At 52.6% G+C, this 19,827-nt stretch overlaps 7 protein-coding genes across 7 annotated transcripts; 3 read left to right on the top strand and 4 right to left on the bottom strand.

Annotated features, from left to right (window-relative positions):
• The first annotated feature begins 1,199 nt into the window (after positions 1–1,199).
• On the top strand, positions 1,200–6,066 carry AFUA_7G04590 (telomerase reverse transcriptase). The gene is made up of 6 exons (XM_743958.3): positions 1,200–1,756; positions 1,883–2,204; positions 2,266–2,514; positions 2,561–2,925; positions 2,972–3,391; positions 3,440–6,066. The coding sequence occupies exons 1-6, from the start codon at positions 1,286–1,288 to the stop codon at positions 5,357–5,359; spliced, it is 3,747 nt and encodes a 1,248-aa protein (XP_749051.2). The 5' UTR covers positions 1,200–1,285; the 3' UTR covers positions 5,360–6,066.
• Positions 6,067–7,021: 955 nt separating this feature from the next.
• AFUA_7G04580 (putative TBC domain protein) lies at positions 7,022–9,421 on the top strand (the record flags this gene model as incomplete). Its single annotated transcript, XM_743959.1, has 3 exons — positions 7,022–8,243; positions 8,300–8,754; positions 8,813–9,421. 3 exons carry the CDS (start codon positions 7,022–7,024, stop codon positions 9,419–9,421), a joined length of 2,286 nt encoding a protein of 761 aa, XP_749052.1.
• A 493-nt stretch (positions 9,422–9,914) lies between these two features.
• On the bottom strand, positions 9,915–13,232 carry AFUA_7G04570 (cation-translocating P-type ATPase; the record flags this gene model as incomplete). The annotated part of the gene is made up of 1 exon (XM_743960.1): positions 9,915–13,232. One exon carries the CDS (start codon positions 13,230–13,232, stop codon positions 9,915–9,917), a length of 3,318 nt encoding a protein of 1,105 aa, XP_749053.1.
• Positions 13,233–13,299: 67 nt separating this feature from the next.
• Positions 13,300–13,831, bottom strand: AFUA_7G04560 (uncharacterized protein; the record flags this gene model as incomplete). Its single annotated transcript, XM_743961.1, has 2 exons — positions 13,300–13,381; positions 13,590–13,831. The coding sequence occupies 2 exons, from the start codon at positions 13,829–13,831 to the stop codon at positions 13,300–13,302; spliced, it is 324 nt and encodes a 107-aa protein (XP_749054.1).
• A 699-nt stretch (positions 13,832–14,530) lies between these two features.
• AFUA_7G04550 (serine/threonine-protein kinase) lies at positions 14,531–16,385 on the top strand (the record flags this gene model as incomplete). Its single annotated transcript, XM_743962.2, has 2 exons — positions 14,531–16,188; positions 16,254–16,385. The coding sequence occupies exons 1-2, from the start codon at positions 15,151–15,153 to the stop codon at positions 16,383–16,385; spliced, it is 1,170 nt and encodes a 389-aa protein (XP_749055.1). The 5' UTR covers positions 14,531–15,150.
• Positions 16,386–16,487: 102 nt separating this feature from the next.
• On the bottom strand, positions 16,488–17,874 carry AFUA_7G04540 (SDR family NAD(P)-dependent oxidoreductase; the record flags this gene model as incomplete). The annotated part of the gene is made up of 2 exons (XM_743963.2): positions 17,371–17,874; positions 16,488–17,314 (listed from the first exon to the last, which is right to left on the bottom strand). Exons 1-2 carry the CDS (start codon positions 17,618–17,620, stop codon positions 16,488–16,490), a joined length of 1,077 nt encoding a protein of 358 aa, XP_749056.1. The 5' UTR covers positions 17,621–17,874.
• Positions 17,875–17,909: 35 nt separating this feature from the next.
• AFUA_7G04530 (MDR family NADP-dependent oxidoreductase) lies at positions 17,910–19,572 on the bottom strand. The gene is made up of 3 exons (XM_077805187.1): positions 19,462–19,572; positions 18,403–19,407; positions 17,910–18,347 (listed from the first exon to the last, which is right to left on the bottom strand). Exons 2-3 carry the CDS (start codon positions 19,225–19,227, stop codon positions 18,102–18,104), a joined length of 1,071 nt encoding a protein of 356 aa, XP_077661315.1. The 5' UTR covers positions 19,228–19,407; positions 19,462–19,572; the 3' UTR covers positions 17,910–18,101.
• Between the last annotated feature and the right edge of the window lie 255 nt (positions 19,573–19,827).

Raw genomic sequence — 19,827 nt, 5'->3', positions numbered from 1 at the left:
AGTGGGTAGTCTAAACTACCTTAGGTACCTAGGTCCCATGTCCATTGTCGTGTAACATCCTTACTGGACAATTCTCAAGCATCCTTTGCTTGCTTTGTTGTACATGACTGCCTTATCGGGTGCCTTCCCCTTTTGTCTCATTCCCTAATTACACCGCTTGCCCTGTTATCCCTACCCAAAACTAGTTAAATAACAATGCCCTTGCAGCTGAGAATGTGGCTTGTTTTGTCCTCAAGCCTCCGACGTTATCAACATTTGTGGTTTCAGGTACGGATGGTCTATTATTTCCACTCTGTCCAGGGGCCGTCGTCCGTACCAGGGTTTCATTGCCGTCTCGGAAACTTCAGCAGCAAATTATGAGGGCTAGAGTGATGGAGGGTGGAGACGCAACTATTTACAACCATCCTAATCCGAGAATCGGTTAGTGCTGCGAGTCTGCGACTTTTCTAGACCACCATCGTTCCAGGGATCTGGCTCGATTTTTCATCCTTGTCTGTGCGAGATTGCAGCCTGAGCCACTTACTGATTGCAATGATGATCTCACCTCGTCGACCGTGGTTACTCCCTATTGCACCCGACCAACACATACGTAAGTGGCCATCTTAATTTCATGGCTACCGATGCTGTTATTAAGGCATATCTGGCTTGCTGTTTTCATGAAGTGAAGTATCAAAGATTCGTAGAACTAGGGACCTAACTTATGGAGAAAGCGACGAGGTATCACAACTACACATCCAAGGCGGACTGTGTATTTCTAACTTCCCGTCGGGCCGCCGGAGATTGCATTCTGCATCTGCTCTCGGGGCGTTTTTGACTTTTGTGTGATTCATCTCTACCTTGCGTTAATTGCGCGACTGGTGTGAGGCAACCAACTTCAGGCATGCTTGATCTATTGAGTCATTTTTGGGCAAGAATACCTAGTCTGCCCTTAAACCCCGAGCCCTGCAAGGCCGGCTCCTCTTTCAGTGGGGTTTGCTCCGAAATCAAAGACCGAACGTCCCCAAGCTAGTTTCGTCCCAGATGGAAGCATCACTCACCGTGTAACTGTATGAACAACAGCCGTGATAAGTATTTCCCTGAAAAGTATTGCAACTTATTCATCTTCGCTTTATCTTCATTCTCGCGTAAGAATTGGTTACTTAAGTACTTCAGCTGATTTGTTCGGCTGTATCACCTGACGTAGGCATTGTCTTTCTGTCGTCGCGTTGACGCGTTTCCGGTCGCGTCTCCCGAGGACTCAACTCACCACTGTAGATGGCTTGTAGTTGACTATCTGAGAGTTGCTATGGGTCAAAAAAGAAAAAGGCCCGTCAAAGATGGCTGTGCAGCCGACAACTCAGCCCTGAGACGCATCATCAGCGCCTCCAGCGGTTCCAGAAACCACGGAGCTTCAGCCAGAAATGAGAAAGATGGACATTCTCATCCTGTCATCTCCCTGTACTACCGCCAAGTTGTGACTCTGAGGCAGTACCTCCTACAACAGATCCCCGTAACGTCCAAGTCACGCCGGAGGAGGATCGCGTCGATACGGAGTGATCCGCTCACTCAACGCGAGGGTGATGACAGCCCTGGAGACAGGCAGGTCCAAGACCTTGCCAGTGTTCTCGATACCACCCTTGTGGGAGTGCTGAACGAAACCTCGCCCACAGTGACTCAAGAGCGACGGCGAGACTTTGCCGCTTACTCCCAAACCCAGTCTCAATGCAGGTCGGAGCTCACCAGTACGGATACTGGGCCACCATGTTCACAGTCAGAGGTAAGCTATGAGAGACACCTTATTTCCTTCAAACCGCGTCGGTATAGCCTTTGGGGCATTCAGCACGCATGGAGCACTCGACCATGGCTGTCTTCTTTAAACCCGTAGATGCTGACCACAGCGCAGATCGTTGACTTTGTCATAACCTCACTCTTTAATCGCAATGGTTTTTCGTATCACAGACCTCAGCACTTGCTGGCTCACGGTTATCAACGGGCGGGTGCATCCGAACGCATGACGGACAATCTTGCAGCTCCAACAAGCAGCATCCCGGGTCTCGTGGTGCGATTTCCCAACAGAAACGTGGAGACGCTAAAACACGCGCCGTGGACGAACGTCCTTGCTCTCCTGGGAGGCAACGGTGAAGAGATCATGCTGAGGCTCTTGCTCGATTGCGGTATATTCACAGCCATTGACCATCGGAAAGGCATATACTACCAGCTTAGTGGTGAGTCCTGCCAGCCAGCCGTACCTTTGAGAGGAGCACTCAGAGATGACGTGACGAACAGGTCTTCCACTTTCGAGCCTGGAACCAGTCAAAAGACAACTGCCTCAGGAAGTTTCTGATCTTAGTGGAGCTTCCATTAAGACAGCGAACAACACCGGCGGATTTTGCTCTGGGCCCCAACACAGAAAAAGTGTACGCCAAGAGGTTGTACACAAGCCGAACAGTATTGTCTTTTTTCGACGGCGCATGCTCTATGCGAAACCGGTGCTTAACTCGAAAGGCGACGTGCATTTTGGCTTGACACGTCTTCGTAGGTACTAGAGATACTTAATATTTCCGAAACTAACGAGCTTCAGACGTACTGAATCGCTACCCTCGATCAGACTCATTGTCTGAGACGGTGCACATACTGAAGTATATCTTCCCTAGACAATATGGTCTCCACAACGTTTTCACCTCTGTCACTGATAGTCGTGAAACCGTCATGCCATTCAAAGATTACTTCTCCAGAGAGACCGAGATAGCGCAGATGGACGAGCAGAAACGCAAACGCCGCCAACGCATTGGTCCCGGATTCATGAATCATTTCGAAAAGCATAAGGATCTTGTCGAAATACCGAAGCGGCTGCGCGGAAAGGCGGTTGAATTGGTGCAGCAGCTGCAGAATCGAAACAGGCGTTGTCCATACGTGAAACTCTTGGACTACTACTGTCCGGCTGATGTATGTCAATGTTTCCGCGAAGCAGGTGCTTGTGCTGATAACTCAGGATGTTTGGCCTTGGAAACTCAGTCATACCAATTCTCAGGAAGGGTCGACGGGCGAGGAACCTCGTACGCCGTCGGATCGGCTGGTAACTCAACCACGAGGCGCTGAGCAACATGCAGCCAGAGATGTGGGCCCCAAAGAAAGTCCAAAGATAAGGTATTCGACCCACGATACAGAAGATGGGACTACCAAGTGCCTAGTCCCAGAACCGAAACAGAATCTGATGGACTATGCCACGCCTTCTTCGTCTGTATCGGCATTCTGCCGGGCCGTACTGCGAAAATTGATCCCTCCACAGTTTTACGGGATTGGCCAGTATCAGAAAAGCAACCAAGAGATCATATTTAGCCATGTTGATAGATTCATCCGCATGCGAAGGTTTGAGAGTTTGAGTCTTCACGAGGTTTGCAAAGGAATCAAGGTTTGTCTACACTTGACATCGATTCCAAAGGCTGCTGACATGATTTAGATCACCAGTATACCATGGCTTGACTATTCACGTCACCAGCATCAAGAGTCTCTACCGGGGAGGAAGCTTTCCTTATCCGACCTGCACAAACGGACGGAGCTTCTCCACGAGTTCATCTACTACATATTTGATTCCATCTTGATACCTTTGATTCGTTCCAACTTCTATGTCACCGAATCACAAATCTACCGCAACCAGCTATTCTACTTTCGACATGACGTGTGGCGCCACTTAACTCTACAGCCATTGGCAACCTTCAAGACGACTCTTTTTGAAGAGATGAAACGAGCTGATGCTGAGCGGAGGTTGTGTGGAAGATCCCTGGGCTATAGCTCTCTGAGGCTTTTGCCAAAGACAACAGGCGTCCGGCCGATTCTGAACCTTCGACGACGAAATCTCCAGCCAGGATGGGCTGGCAAGGCTCCGTTCCTGGGGCCGAGCATCAATTCGACCATGACACCGATATTCAATGTCTTGAAGTATGAGACGGCACGTAACCCTGCGAGTCTGGGTTCGACCCTGTCTTTTGTCGGCGAAATACACACTCGTCTCAAGAGCTTCAAAGAGCGTCTGTCTCAGAGTCACTCGAGTGATCGACGGAAACGACTCTATTTTGTCAAGCTTGATATTCAGTCTTGCTTTGATACTATTCCTCAAAAGGAGCTTATCCCTCTGGTTGAGAGCCTGTTTTCCGAAGAAGGCTACCAGATCGGAAAACATGTCGAAGTTCGGCCGCCAGACGAGTTCAGCAGCATGTGGCCAGTTCAAGAGTCCCAGCAGAGCAAGGCTCTACGCAAATACGTTGGCAGAGCAGCGCCGGTGTCGAAAGCGCAGGCTCTGACGGATGCCATTACCGATGGTGGCATCAGCCATAGGAGAAACACCGTCTTCGTCGATACGCCGGCTCACAAGGAGTATTCCGGCGACTATCTACTGGACCTACTTGATGAGCACATTCGCTACAACTTGGTGAAGGTTGGGAGGAAGTATTTCCGCCAGCGGAACGGTATCCCTCAGGGATCGATACTATCTAGCGTTCTGTGCAACTTGTTCTATGCTCAAATGGAGCGGGAATCTCTAAGTTTTCTGGATCCCAGTGAAGCCGTTCTCCTGCGTTTAGTGGATGATTTTCTGCTTATCACGATCAACTCGAACTTGGCGATGCGTTTTCTGCAGGTGATGCTTAAGGGACAACCCAAGTACGGGATTTCCATCAATCCAGCCAAGAGCCTTGTCAATTTCTCAGCAATGGTAGACGGGGTACAAATCCCTCGGCTTGAGGGCAGTCACTTGTTCCCTTACTGCGGAAGTCTGATCGACACCCGGACTTTGGAGATATACAGGGACCAAGACCGTATCCTCGAGGGGACGGACTCGGCCGCGGGCACAATCTCCAGCTCGCTCACCGTAGAGTTCACACGAGCCCCCGGTCGTTCTCTTCACAGGAAAGTTCTCTCGTCATTCAAGCTCCAGATGCATCCGATGTACCTAGATACGAAGCACAACTCGCTCACCGTGGTGCTCTGGAATCTGTACGCAAATCTGGTGACCTCGGCGATGAAGATGTACCGATACATGAAGGCTCTGCCTCATCGGGCGCATCCCACTCCAGAGGTGGTAATCCGAGTCATCCGGGATCTGATCGAACTCGCTCATCGCATGATGCGCGCCCGACGGGAGCTCAAGTCGAGGGATTCTTGTTCGCCATATATGTGCCTCGTACAGCAGCAACAGGTCCGGTACCTCGCTGCAGCAGCGTTCCGGTTTGTCCTAGGCCGGAAACAGACCAAGTACGCAAAGGTACTGCGGTGGTTGGAGCAGGTGTGGAAAGCAGCGCGGCCGCAATCCGATGGAAAAGCCGCTCGGCTGGCTGAAGTTGTTCGAAATGGCAACTCTGTGTTTGCCAGTTGGCGGTTCTGAGTAACTGGCTATTTTACCATGGTTTGATTCTGCAGGTCATTATTGGGGATCCCCTTGCTGGTTCCGCAGGTAAGTTGGGATCCCCTTTGGATGCGGTCTGCAACTGGTCATAATTCGAGGAAAATGATGTAATCGAGCTCAATATTAATTATTCGCCACGGCAAACAAGAGCACAAATCAAGAAACAGCGCCAATTAGACTTAGACAACAAAGTAACTTTGGCCCGGGAGTAGTTGGGCGACTATCTACACTGAATTGAGTGCTCGTGGCTCTCTTTTTGCTTTTTTGTTGATGCGCAACAGCCAACAACAAATGACCAGCGGAAATAGCGGACGGATATACAGTCAATGCCTTGGTTCTCTTGCGAACTACTCCATGGTTCGTTCCAAGCTCACATACCACGGAAAACCTGAAGTGGGCTGCAAATAATGGAACATGACTGGCGCAATGTACACATCAATAAGGGGGAGGCAAATCCCGTACTTCCAGGTACTCCTGAGAGGTATGCTGTAGTCGCTGAGAAGAGTAAAATGTCAACAAGCAGTGGGAGGAGACTCATTTATCCAGCTTGCATTCTACGGAGACAGAATCTTTAACCTTGGTGGCTGTAATGATGGCATTGTCTTCTTGCTATGGGGAATTGTCTGAAGTGCGTGTGTATAAGGTATCACTTGGCTCCCTTAGTCCTTGGCTAGTGCCGTTGATAATAATGAAAGCTGAAACGTGGGAGGATACTCCCTCTGTACAGAGGAGGCCACTTTGGCCATTTTCTAACCTTCTCCGTACTAGTAGCCCATTCACTGCAATGGATGGATACTCTGTAGTAAATTGTGTTCTGAAAAAGTCAAGGATCAACCATTTAGGCCCCTATTGCCGGTTTTTCGTGCTGTTTGCAATAGGCCAGACCCGGATTCAAGATTTCCTGGTGCTAGTGACCATCGGCCTCACGACTCAGGCACCCTGTTTGCGGTATGTGACTTGCGAAGGAAGGAGGAGGCTAGACTGTTTTCCGCTTCTCCCCTAAGAGGCGCATCTCCTTCATTTCCCGTCTCGTCTATCCCCTCCCCCATCCCATCCCCCATCACCACCACCACCACCATCATCATCATCATTCATCATAGCATCTCTTAGCATCCTTCGTTTGCCTCATTTCTTTTATCTTTTTTTTTCCATTTCTTTTCCTTCTTTTTTTCTTTCTCTATCTCCGCGTCCTTCGCTTGAATTCTCCGATCCCTCGTTAGACCTCTTTTCTTATCTTCGTATCGAAATAACTACTCACCTCTCGTTCAGCTGATCCTCCTCAATAATACAATCCCCTTCCGTGAGCAATTGATAATCCCCTTATTGAATTGCTCCCCCTTCTCTCGGTGGTGCCCTTGTTCCCCGGATATTGCCGTCGTTCTAGAATCATTGTCGGCTGGGCTTGTTTCAGAAGTGACTGCAGAACCAGGGAATATAACTCAACATCGATAGCCTCTGCGGCCGTCCGTTTTTTCTGCTTCATTTTGATCTTTCCCGCCTTCGCTTGGGCTGGTTACCACGTTCGGATTCGGCAATTTCTTTCTTTCTTTCTTTCTTTCTTTCTTTACTTTGACTTGCGTCTTGCGTCCGACCTAGCTCTTGCTACGTCCGTACATCAGTTCGAACAATTCGGTATATGAGATGACGACCATTTGCACGACGCCCAATTCCCCTCCCGAACTGTCGGGATCCAAGTCCTCTAAATCTTCGTCCTTCCGGTCCTCTTCGCAGCTGTCCGGTCCCGACGGTATTCTCGCTGACATTTCCAATTTCGAAGAAATCGGTCTGGAGGATGACCCGGAGATGCCTTACATGGATGGTGTTACTGCTGTTTATGGAAAGTCGGGGGTCATGGTTCGCTCGACGACGGCCAGATTGCAGCCCAAAACTCCGACAACTACGACTCGCGACTTGACGTCCAATGTCAAACCCACCAGGACTCCGCATCCATCGCTCAAGGGCCATGCCAATGGCGCGTTGACGAAACCGAAGCACAGCAGCACCAAGATCGGGTCGGGCAACCAACGAAGTGTGAGCAGTACTCATACGCTACCGATCCAATCTTCCGCACCCCATCGTTCAAGGTCGAATTCCCCGCTCCGAATGGCCTCTAATCTGGGTTCATCTCCATCCGCTCAGACCCTGGCTGTGTCGCCCGTCCACGGCCGACCCCCACTCAATCGGAAGAGCTCGTGGCAGCGAAGCCGCAAATCCCTCAAAGAGCTGGAGGAGGAATACCATGACTCCGATGAGGAGCTGCCGGATGATACGAGTTTGTGGAACGTCCCTATTTCTCCGCGCCCGTTGCAGGATCGCGCCTCCTCCCGAGGAACCAGTCCAGATGGCCGAAGTCCAGGCCCACGCCCGCTTCCGCTGTCGCATTCTGTCTCGGACATGTCTGTTTTGTCTTCTACGGGTGCGAAATCCCCGCGGGGATCTCGGCCGGGCCGACAGATGGTGCGCTCAAGCTCCGCTGGTCCTGAGCGTGGACAGATTTCACCTCGCAATCCCCGCATTTACTCATACAACACAATGTTGTCGGATCTTTCGGAGGAGGCGAAGATCATCACTCAAGCTCTGGAATATCATGCCGACGAACGCGATCGCAAACGTGCAGAGAACCTCCAGAACGGGATCTCCTCGCTACGATCCAGCTCCGAATCGAAACGCGACTCCAAAGCCACAATTGAACTGCCTCCTCTGCAAAAGTGCAATATCATGATCGATCCGTTGCCCATCAGCAAGGAGAAGGAAAAGGTCCTAACGCGTACGCGGCCTAGCTGGCTTCCCCCAAAGGACCAAAAGGAAGAGAAGAGGCATTTGAGGGAATACAAGAAAATGATGGCAATGGCGCGCGAAGCAGGTTAGTCCATTCCTCCAGTTTCGGCATTTAGCGGTACTCGTTATTGACCCCTATAGACAAGCGCAGAGCTGCCAAAGCCGCTTCGGCCAAATGCGAAAAGGATAATACGCGGGAAGCTCTTAAGCGTATATGGGATGAGTACGTGTTTCCCAACTGGGACCGTGCTATCGGTGAAACCCGTACGCGGGAATTGTGGTGGCGCGGTGTGCCGCCCCGTCATCGGGGCACGATCTGGCAGCGCGCCATCGGCAATGAACTATCCCTGTCGGAAGAAACATACAAGAAGGCCTTGCAAAGGGCCAAAGACGTTCGCTCCAAATCTCACGGCGAGGCGGGCGAAAGTCATAAGCGGATGAAGGAATGGTTCGATACAATTGAGACGGACGTGTCGAAAGCGTTTCCGGACCTGAAACTCTTCCAGTTGGGCGGCCCACTGCGCGATACTTTGATCGACGTGCTTGAGGCATACTCGATGTATCGAAGTGATGTGGGATACGTCAGTGGTCTTCATGTAAGCTGACTCATCCAGAGTCTTGATCTGGATTCATTTCTCCTAACTTTGTTTACAGACGATCGCCGCTCTTCTGGTTCTTCAGTTCCCATCGCCATCTTCCGCCTTCCTTGCCATGGCCAATGCCCTGAACCGGCCTCTTCCTGTCGCATTTCTCACGCTGGACCGCGGGGCCATCGGTCGTACGTATTCATTGGCGTCTGCGACGCTCCGCTACAAGTTCCCTCGCCTGGCAACTCATCTCTACGAGACTCTGCGTCTCAGCGACGAGGAAATCTGGGAACCGATGTTCCGCTCTCTCCTTACGAATGGGCTAGATTTGGAGCGTGTCAGTCGCGTCTGGGACTGCTGGGTGTTTGAAGGAGATCGTATTCTGATTCGCGCCGCAGTCGCGATTCTCGGTTGCTTGCAGCCGCAATTGTTTGCATTTACGCAGCCGGACGACCAGGGTCGTGCCGCTGTGAAGGACATTCTCGGATGGGGCCCTCACCACACCGGAAGCAACAAACCCGCCGCGCGTCACAGCGCTCCGGCTGCCCCTATGACTGGTTTCGGTGGTTCTCAGTCCCTCAACGCCGTGGCTGGTGATTACTGGATACTCACCACCGCAGGGAACGAAGATGGGTTCATGAATGAGGTCCGAGAGGCGGGTAAGGTGCGGGATTAGGCGCAACTGTCGATGGGATTTGACCTTGGCCAATCCGTGTATCAGCAATCGTTCGTTGTACAGCTTCTTTCTTCTCTTCTTCTCCTTCGTTGGATATATTCACACAGTGGTTCTGGCAAACCACAACTTAATCATAGTTCTCCTTGTGGACAGCATGTTGGCCGTGTCTTAGCGTTACTTCTGAGGTCTCAAGAGTAGTTGGCTAGATAGCAGCGGTTGCAGTCGGCAATGAGCAGTTGCACTTGGGTGTGACTATGCATCGCAGTGATGGCAGGCTTTACTCGTGCAACTCTCTTTTTCCCTACACTTAGTGTTCTTGAATGTGTTGTCCGTCGTTAATGACACACCACTTCTATGAAAAGTAGTCCTTGCTGAATCATTGGATTTCTCGAAGAAAAGTCTATAAATGTCATTCAATGAGTCGTTATATATTGGGACTGCACTTGGCTAGCGAAAGACGTATGTGCAAAGTATTCTTCCAAGTCCTGTCCAATCACCACGAAATCTTCGCAATAATGCCCCTCGGGAACGCGCGAACAAGCAGCTTCCTCAACTCATCCATGAACAGAATGCCCAGGGCCAAGGGCAACGGGATGAACCAGAACTCAATGGGGACGGGGGCGGTGCCGAACAGGGTATGGAAGCCCGGAACCTCGGTAACAAAAATGGCGATGACGAGGGAGACAAGCATGGCGAGGGGCAGCCAGGGGTTGCGGCGCTGCTTGCGGACCGGGTCCGCGGTGAGGATGGAGAGGCGCTTGTTGCGGACGGAAAGGATGTTGCCCCATTGGAGCATGACGAGGGTGACGAAGTAGACGCCCTGGCCGACGTTGTTGAAGTGGGCGAGCTGCTCGGCGGAGTAGCCGTAGAAGCCGTCGGAGTAGGACTCGAAGGCGAAGATGAGGGCGTGGAAGGGGATGCCGGCTTTCTTGTACATGTACAGGAAGAACATGGAGTGGGCGATGAATGTTTCCATGACGCCGATGAAGAGGTAGGACTGGGCGTAGATCTTGAGGTTGATGAGGTGGTCTTTCTTATGGTTGCGGGGCGGGAGGCTGAGGAGGTCGAATTCTTCCTTTTCCATGATGAGGGAGAGGGAGAGGAAGAGGTCCGTGAAGACGCAGATGATGATCATGAGGAAGGAGCTGAGAGGCAGCGGGACCCCGAAGAAGACGTTCATCAGCACCGGCCAGATCTCGGACCAGCTGCCTGCGGGGAGCAGGTAGGCGATGACCTTTTGCAGATTCTGGAAGACGAGGCGGCCGAGGCGGATCGCGTCAACGATGGAGTCGAACTTGTCGAGCAGGACGAGGTCGGCTGCCTCAATGGCGACGTCGCTGCCGGAGACGACGGCGATGCCGACATTCGCAGTGCGCAGTGCGGGAGCGTCGTTGACGCCGTCGCCGGTCACCGCGACGACGTTGTTGCGCGCCTTGAACTCCTCGACGATGCGGTATTTTTGTTCGGGCGAGGTTCGGGCGAAGACGATCTCTTCGTATTGGCAGACGGCGTCCCACTGCTCGTCGCTGAGGGAGGAAATGCTTGGGCCGTTGATGAGGAGACTGCGTCGAGAGCGGAGAGATTGCTTCTCGTTTTCGTCGTCGCTGGTGGATAGCCGCAGGTCGTCGACCGTGTCTGGCTCCGCGGTACCAGTGAAGATGCCCACGTCCCGGGCAATGGCAGCCGCCGTCAGGCCAAAATCGCCTGTCACCATGAAGAAGCGGATGCCTGCACGGCGGCAGGCCGCAATGGTCCGCGCGGTCTCAGGTCGGGGCAGATCGACGATGCCAAAAATGCCAATCACGGTCAGGTCGTGGACACCGTGGGCCAAGACCTCGTCGTTGAAGTCGTTTGATCCCACTGCGGCACTTGGGGTGTAGTACCGTTGGCAGAGCACAATGACACGTTCTGCGCGCCTGGACAGGGACGCTTGGAAGTCCGAGAGCATTCTCCGGGCGTTTTCGTCCATGGGTTTGATTCTGCTCTCAAGGCCGGAGTAGTACGATGTGCACCGTGGTAGAAGAACATCCGGTGCGCCCTTGACATAGGTGAGATAGCTGCTGTTGCGCTGGGGATCCTTGTGCATGGTAAGCATCCACTTGTTCTTCGAGTTGAACGGAATCTGGTGGACTCTCTCGTACTGCGCATACTGAGAAAGACCGTTGGGCTGGGCGAGCTCGACGAACCGTAGGACGGCGGCATCGGTGGCATTGCCCGTCACCTCTCGGTCATTCACTGGCAGTCCAACTGTCGCCGGGTCAAAAGAGGCGTCATTGCACAGGAACGAGCCCCGAAGAAGGATGCTCAGCGCTTCGGGCCGCTCGGCCGAGCCTCCCTGATCTCCAAGCAGCTTCTCTATGTGGAGCTCTTGATCGGTCAGGCCGAGGGACCTGACAAACATCTTGTTCTGGGTCAGTGTGCCCGTCTTGTCTGAGCAGATGACGTTGACACAGCCCAGGGTCTCTACTGTTGCAAGTCCCTTTGGCAATATGTTGTTCTTCTTCATCCGCGTGGCTATCATCATCAGAGTTAGTGCCACTCCAACAGGCATACCTTCAGGGATGAACGCAACGACACATCCCATTACGTTGTTCAGCATCGAGACCACGTTCATGAACTGGTAATGTTCCACACGCAACCAACCAACCCAGGTGAAGAGGATGATCAGAACCAGTGTGACGGTGAGGCAGATAATGATGGTCACAAAACGAGTAATCTCTTTCTGGATCAATGTCGGTTTTTCCTTGACGCCAGTGGTCATTTTGGCGATGCGGCCCATAACAGAACGACTGCCAGTCAGTACCACTACACCAACCGCATTGCCGTTGGTGACACTCGTGCCCATGAAAGCGATATTACGGGTCTCCAAGAAGTTGTCGTCAGTCACGTCGATGGCACCTTCGATCTCGTCCGACTCTCCGGTGAGAATGGAACGGTCGAAGCGGACGTCTCCAGATGTCTGGAAGAGACGCATGTCCGCGGGGATCTTATTGCCAATGGAGACATGGACAATGTCGCCGGCGACAAGGTCTGTGGATGGCACGCGGATTTGCTTCCCGTCTCGCACAACAAGGGCTTCAGATGGGAGCAGGTTGAGGATCGAGTTCATGACATGTTTCGTTGACCAGTCTTGAAATGCAGAGAAGCTTGCTTGCAGAAAAATCACGATGAGGACGAGGATGGCCATGGCAAGATTCGGAACGGATGGTGGGTTGCTGAGGGGTTTCCAACAAATGAAGAAGATGATGACACCGATCCATAGAACGGAGCAGAAGCCACCAAAGACATAGAAAAAGATTTTCTTCAGGTAGTTCTCGCTATGATGAGCGATGACATTTTTCCCGTCCCGCTGCAGTCGAGAGGTGGCAGCAGACGAGCTGAGACCAGACCGGGGGTCCACGTTGAGTTGCTGGAAGAGTCTGTCGGGCTGCAGGATGTGATAGTCCAAGCTTTCGAAGTAATCTTGATCGGGCTTATTGTCCTTGCCCTGCCTTGCTTTGATGGCCGCTTCGGTAGCGTTCTGGGACTCGGAGATTTGAAACGAGAGGGTCCTGAACTCGATCGGTATCCCGGCGGCCTTGTTGCTCTGGGAGGCATCGTGAGAGCTCCGAATGGTGTCTCGGCTCAGAGAACGATGCCGACTAAGTCGAGAGTGGTAGATTCCTCCACTTCCCTCTTCCGGTGGTACATCACCATCGAATTGGATGCGGGTTGCACGACCCGTTCGACCATCAGGGGGCTCGTTAGGGTTATCAACTCCCAATTTGAAATCCTGTTTCAAAGGTTCGGAGGAAGCAGGAGATTGAGCCATGCCAAGAGCAGCAATTTCAAGGGTGTTCAAGAGTGTATGAGACTGAACACTCGGACCTGCGGTCTAATTATGTATGGCAGAGGCTCTGGAGGTACGGAAAGATAGAGGAAGGTGAAAGGATGAAGGAGGCCATGGAGCAGGCATAATGGCTGTCTTATATGCGTAAAACCAGCATATCTACTAACCCAGGACGGATAACAGGACACGAACTGGTAATATCAGATGCTAAGATGCGAGATTTTGATCAACTGGGGGGAGCCATGACAAAGGATTTCGGTCACCACAGGCACTAAACAGTCTGCTTGAGGGATAAACCTGTGGGGGCAAAAAGAAATTATGAGATCAGAAGTCCGGCACGCGATGAATGAGCCAGTGTACCGGTTAAACGATGACAAGACGGAAGAGGACAAGGCATAGAGAGACGATGGGGGCTTGGGGGAGGATGGAGAGCTGTATCCCTTGCTGTACGGAGTAACTGAACCATAGCTGAAACGGTCCAAGGTCGATGATCTAGTGAGAACATCGGTAGCATCAATTCGTGTCGACAGGTAGAACCGATTCCTCGTAGAACAGACTGGAATTGGGATGGAATCGGCCATGGAGAGAGTGAGATAGAGCGACTGATGGTCAGAGGGATCAGTGAGGGAATTTTCTCCTCCACAGATACTGGACCACTTCCATGTGCTTTCGGTGAATAGATACTATAGTCTCCACAGATTTGGGATCGCAATTGGAAAACCACTGCTCTGATCTCCATCAGTAAAAGAGTGTTTCCTGGCCAGGATTAATCCCTCAGCATGATAGCCGCAAGCCACCATCATCTCAAGGCTGTTCTAATTAAGCTCGGTACGTGCGCTAACAGGAGCGCCACACTGACATCTGGAATTCTCTCTAGAAAGACGAGCTTAGTGCATAATCCACAGTAGGGTAAGTTGAGTAACAAGTAGACCGATATCGTGAGAAGGACGCGAGAATTGCAACTGTCACTTGCAACCGTGTGTCCTCTCGATTCTCTTTCGTCCGCAAAATGCCTCAGCGGAACACTAACCAGCTTCCCGCCACGTCTTCTGTCATGAGTCTTTTTTTTGAGCAAATCGCAGATTGAAACAGCACGTAAGAGATTCTTCCCACTTCGGTGAGATTTTCTCACTGACTGACTCCAAAGTAGCCATGAGCTGATTGCAACTGTTCCCTACAATGGTTCATTCCACCCTTTTCGGCCTCCGCCTGTTAAGCAGACAACGAGACGCGCTTGGTAGTTCCTGTCCATAGAGCTCGGTTGGTTGCTGCCTGTGTGGGACAGCTAACGAGGGACACTAGTTCATCGTCGATTTGTCAAGCGAGTTGGAAAACGGGCGGACTGAAGCACAGCGTTGATCGTTGCGATTGATAAGTAAAGTCAGTGGTGAGCAGATGGCTGGCTCCGGACCAGACGCTCATGGGGCATCAAGCTGTTATTATACCCGGTACTTGACAGGCAAGACAGGGACACAGCTAGTAGTACCATCATGGTACCATCATGCAGCAGACAACTCATATTTGAGAGTCGCACAGATCGTGGTGGGAGACCACCATGACTTGCAAACGGGCAAAAGCAAGGGGGAATGAGCGATTTCAACGGTTCATCATCTGCCAATGGATCTGCAGATGTATGTAGCCAAGCCACGTCAAGTACCAGGACTATGCGCATATGATCCGCCATTTTGAGCTTTCTGAGGTATTTCCTGTGGAACGACGGCTGTACAACAGTCGATACTACAGAGGTAATCCTGCCTTCTCCTCCCGCTCATCCCTTGATTGGACTCTAGCACGCTAATATAGATGGATGGCGCTGCTGTTTGTCTTTTGAGCTATAAATACACGCTTCTCGGAGGTATCACGATGTGTGGAGGTCCATGTTATACACTCAGGAACAGTCATGTCGCCCATACCCAGGCCGAACCCCAGCCACGGCCATGCCAACCATCACTACCATGACTTGGTATCCCAAGAACCCAGGGAGACCTACAACATCTTCGAGGGGCTGAAGCTTCCCGACATCTTTATCCGCTGCTGGGCGCCCAAGAACTCCTGCAGTCCGGAACAACGGCCACTACTGCTGTCTTCTTCCTCCGTCTACTCCAGCATCTCCGCGTCACCATCACCATCACTATCCCCACCACCCTCCTCGCTAGCCCAAAAGTACGGCACCTGCATCGAGATCCTTCATTATGGCTCGTTCAGCTCCGTGCGTCTATACGCCCGCAAACCCACAACCAGTCCTACAGGTACATCCCCCAAACAACTCCACGTGGTCAAGGTCTTCCGCCGCTCCTCCAGCCCAGCCATCATAACCCACCACCGCTTCGAGCAATCCCTCTCCTCCTCCCTCTCCCACCCCAACATCCTCCGCACCATCGACTCCCTCCTTAACGACCGCGGCGAGCTCTGCCTGGTAACCGAGTACTGCGCCGCCGGCGACCTCTGCACCCTCATCGCGACAGCTGGCGCCACGCTCACGCTCTGCGATATCAACTGCTTCTTCAAGCAGATCATGCGCGCAATCACTTACCTCCACGACCGCGGCATCGCACACCGCGATCTCAAACCGGAGAATATCCTCCTCACCGTCCACGGGGCGGTGAAATTGGCTGACTTTGGGAGCGCGGTGTGTCTGCCCCGTAGTGATGCCTCCGACTCCGATGCCGAGGCCGAAGGCGGGGTGGTCTCCTCATACTCCCCACCCAGGAAACTCCTCGGGACGATACCCTACATTGCGCCGGAGGAGCTGTGCGAGGTTCGGAGGTTCGACCCGCGGGCGGGCGATATCTGGGCTGCGGGGCTGGTCTATATGGCCATGCGGTGTCGGCGGCTGCCATGGCGCATGGCGAGCGAGGAGGAGGACGGATGGTACCGGGAGTATCTTGTTGGGCGGCAGGGGGAGGAAGGGTACGCGCCTATTGAAGGGCTGGGAGAGGTATGTGCCGGCTTTTTGTGACATCCGCAGTGCGAGGGGGAAACGGACGCTAATTTGAGCGATAGGAACGCTGCCGCAACGTGGTGTATGCGATGCTGGATCCAAATCCGAGGCGGCGCATCACGGCGTCGCAGGTGCTCCGGTCTGAATGGATGTATGCGGTGACGGTTTGTCGGGCTGGAAATATGGGGTTGTAATTCTACTAGATAGTCATGGCGGGTCCAGACACTGATCAGGATGTGTCATTCTTCGTTGTAACGAGATTATGGCTATGCTACATATTCATTGCATCTCAGTCATTAGACAGTGCCTGCAGCCAAGACGTAGCCGCCGTCGACCACGATCGTCTGCCCATTGAGATACTGGTTCGTGGCCGTGAAGAGCACCGCACTCGCCATATCCTCGTCCTTGCCCGGCCGGCCCGCCGGCACCTTCTGCTCGTACTTCTCCCTGGGGATAAAGCTCTTCTGCTTCTCATCGCTCTCCCCCGCAGTCATCTCACTGGGAAACACCCCCGGGGCGATATTATTTACGCGGATCTTCAGTTTGGACGAGCTAATCTCATGCGCCAGCATCTTGGACAGATGGATCGCCGCCGCCTTGGATGCATTGTACGCAAAATGATGCTGCGAGATCTTGACAATCCCCGAGATCGACGAGATGTTGATTACCGTGCTGGACCAGCCGTGCTCCTGCTCGGACCCCTTGGCCAGCAGCGGCAGGAACGCCGTGGTGGTGAAGAACAGCTGCGTCACGTTTGTCCGGAACACGTTCTCCCATTCCTCGGGCTGGGAGGCCGGGTCGTCAAACAGGCTCTTCCGCAGCTCGGCGGGCTCCTCGTGCTCCACTGTCTGCGAGTGGCTGGAGATTCCGGCGTTGTTGATCAGGATGGAGAGATGCGTTTCGCGCGAGGAGATCTCTTGCACGAGCTTCTCGATTGACTTTTTGTCTGTGATGTCCGCGGTGATGGGGATGATTTCGCCGGGAATGTTCTTTCCATATAGCTCGACGACGCGGTCCAGCTTCTCGCCCGTGCGTCCGGTGATGTAGACTTTGGCGCCGTTGACTGCGAGGGCTTGAGTGGCCATCAGACCGATGCCGGAGCCTCCGCCGGTGATCAAAGCCACTGTCCAGGTTAGTACCGTTGGTCTTTGGTATTAAGAAGAACGACTGTCCACATACCCTTTCCCTTGACATTGAAGAGATGGTCGAGCTTGAAGGTCTGGTTACTACTCTGGGCCTCCATTCTGACTTGTTCGGAAACAGATCGGTGCGACGTAGCAGTAAAAGGTCGGTACGGAGTTGAAGGGAAATGGCCAGGATAACTCTGTAACGAAGACAAGCAGCTTCCACTATATACAGCCCGGTGGTAGATACGTGGTCGAAGTATCTGGCGAGAGACAGCTCGCAGGGGAGCAATTGGGCACATCATCACTGCAACAGTCGGCCGTTTGCAAACGGAAAACAGGATTTCTGGAGTGCATAAAAGCCATTGCTCTCCTCTCGATCGTCATGGATGAACAATTGCGGCATGTCAGGCAAGATTTGCGAGTGTCCAGACAGGATTCACTCCCCACAGTGTTGTGTGGTTCATCACCATGACGTCGACCCAGAGTATGCATTGGTAGAAGCATTATGTCGGTGATAGCCACGAAGTCGACCAGACTGATCTCCTGTATCGGTCCGACCGATCTCAAAATGTTATTTTTCCAGACAAGACGCTTCATTTGTTGCCGTTGTCTGTGTACCTGCTCTACCGTGGTATCACCGAATATCAACGCAAGGTTCCAATCCAAGATGCACTCCCTCTTCTACCTTTGTATTAAGTTCTTTTATACGCTCTTTCACGTCATGGCAGGATTAATCCACGCTATAGATATTTTGTACCAAGCTTTGCATCACTTATGTAGATCTTACAGCTTGGCCTTGGCTCCAATAGCCTCGCTAACAGGTGCCACCTCAACCATCATCTTGCCGGTGTTGGCACCTTCGTAAAGACTCACTAGGCCCTGAGGCGCCGCCTCCAGTCCCCCTCGGATGATATGCTCCTTGCGCTTGATCTTCCCCTGGGTTAACCATGTCGAGAGATCCTTCAAGGCAATGTCATACTTTTTCGCAAAGTCGAACACGATGAAACCTTTCATTGTGATCCGTTGCGACTGCAATACACTGTCAGCGATCGATCGGCGATCACATGCCTAGCAGGACACTTACAATGACGTTCATGAAGCTTGCAGGCCCCTGGGGCTTGGCCGAGTTGTACTGGCTGATCGCACCGCAGATCACGAACCGAGAGTCTTTCTGGGCCCGCGCCAGGCAAGCATCGAGGATTTCTCCTCCGACGTTGTCAAAATATACATCGATATACTCCGGCGTCGCCTCCTTCAACTGCTTCTTCCAGCCCTTATCCTTGTAGTTGATCGCCGCATCGAACCCAAGCTCCTTGACCAGGAACTCGCACTTGTCAGCACTGCCCGCAATGCCGACAACCCGCTTGGCTCCCTTGACCTTGGCGATCTGCCCGGCGACCATGCCGGTCGCGCCGGCCGCACCAGACACAACGACGGTGTCGCCGGGCTTCGGCTGTCCGATCTCGATCATGCCAAAGTAGGCCGTCAACCCCGTCATGCCCAGCACCGACATGGCATCGGTGGGCTGGCAGCCGGGAGGGACGGCCACCTTCTGGGCCTCCTTGGGCCCCAGCAGACAATATTCCTGCCAGCCGGAGTAAGCGACGACCCAGTCGCCGACCGTGTATTGGGATTGTAATCCGCTTCCGACCGCGATCACCTGTGCGATGCTCTGGCCGCGCATGACGCTGCCGCGCTCAACGGGAGCAATGTACGACCGTTTTGCTGTGAGCCACTGGCGCATGGCCGGGTCGAGCGAGAGGTAGTGCACGCGCACGAGGACTTTGTCATTGGGGATCTGGTCGGGGAGGGAGGTCGTGTTGAGCTTGAAGGTTCCATTGGTCAGGGAGGGGTCGATGGCCGGGGACGGCGTGTTGGCGTAGATGAGCTGTCGGTTTGAGATAGGCATTTTGGTTATATATCTGCTGCGGCCAAATATGAAAAAAATCGATGGAAATGCGATGCAGGAATGGAAACCGTGCAGTGAAAGATGGAGCGATGCTTCACATATAGGCTTTCGGTTATCTGTCTACTTTTTTCGCAAGTATCCTTGAACTTGCAGCGAAACTGCCTCGGCACGGCCGATATTCTGCATTCAGTTATCAGTCCGTGACTCCGTTCTTCACTTGTCAGTCATACCCACGACGGTCCAGGGAGCTAATCGAGAGACAGAGTTTGGCTCGCCGATTAGCGGACTTATCTCTGGTCCTAGAAGCAGTCGAGAAATTCATAGAGTCACTGGCTCATTGCAAGAACTGGGGAGGGCATAAATGGCGTCGCAGACTTGTGCATTGCATATCTTGGTTTATGTAATTCATGACGTATTTATGCATATTTATGCATCCTGTCTTATCGATAAGGGTTTTTTCTCTTTTCTTTGGGGAACGAGAGAGGAACAGTTACTGGGCAATTGTACGACCCTCAATTCCAGTTCAAAGAGGTTGGACTGGCCTCGCATTGAATTGAACAAGTTCTTTATCTTAGACAGCCTATGATCGACCGAGTACCA

This window comes from Aspergillus fumigatus, chromosome 7, assembly GCF_000002655.1.
Source record: "Aspergillus fumigatus Af293 chromosome 7, whole genome shotgun sequence".
NCBI lineage: Eukaryota > Fungi > Ascomycota > Eurotiomycetes > Eurotiales > Aspergillaceae > Aspergillus > Aspergillus fumigatus.
The sequence above is the reverse complement of the archived record's forward strand: the minus strand, read 5'-3'. Positions and strand labels throughout refer to the sequence as shown.

Excerpts from the sequence above, each read along its gene's own strand:
- AFUA_7G04590 (XM_743958.3), top strand. The coding sequence starts at position 1,286 with ATGGGTCAAAAAAGAAAAAGGCCCGTCAAAGATGGCTGTGCAGCCGAC. Across the intron at positions 1,757-1,882 it reads CACCATGTTCACAGTCAGAG|ATCGTTGACTTTGTCATAAC; the intron begins GTAAGCTATGAG and ends ACCACAGCGCAG. Across the intron at positions 3,392-3,439 it reads AGGTTTGCAAAGGAATCAAG|ATCACCAGTATACCATGGCT; the intron begins GTTTGTCTACAC and ends GACATGATTTAG.
- AFUA_7G04530 (XM_077805187.1), bottom strand. The coding sequence starts at position 19,227 with ATGCCTATCTCAAACCGACAGCTCATCTACGCCAACACGCCGTCCCCG. Across the intron at positions 18,348-18,402 it reads CAAGCTTCATGAACGTCATT|TCGCAACGGATCACAATGAA; the intron begins GTAAGTGTCCTG and ends AGTGTATTGCAG.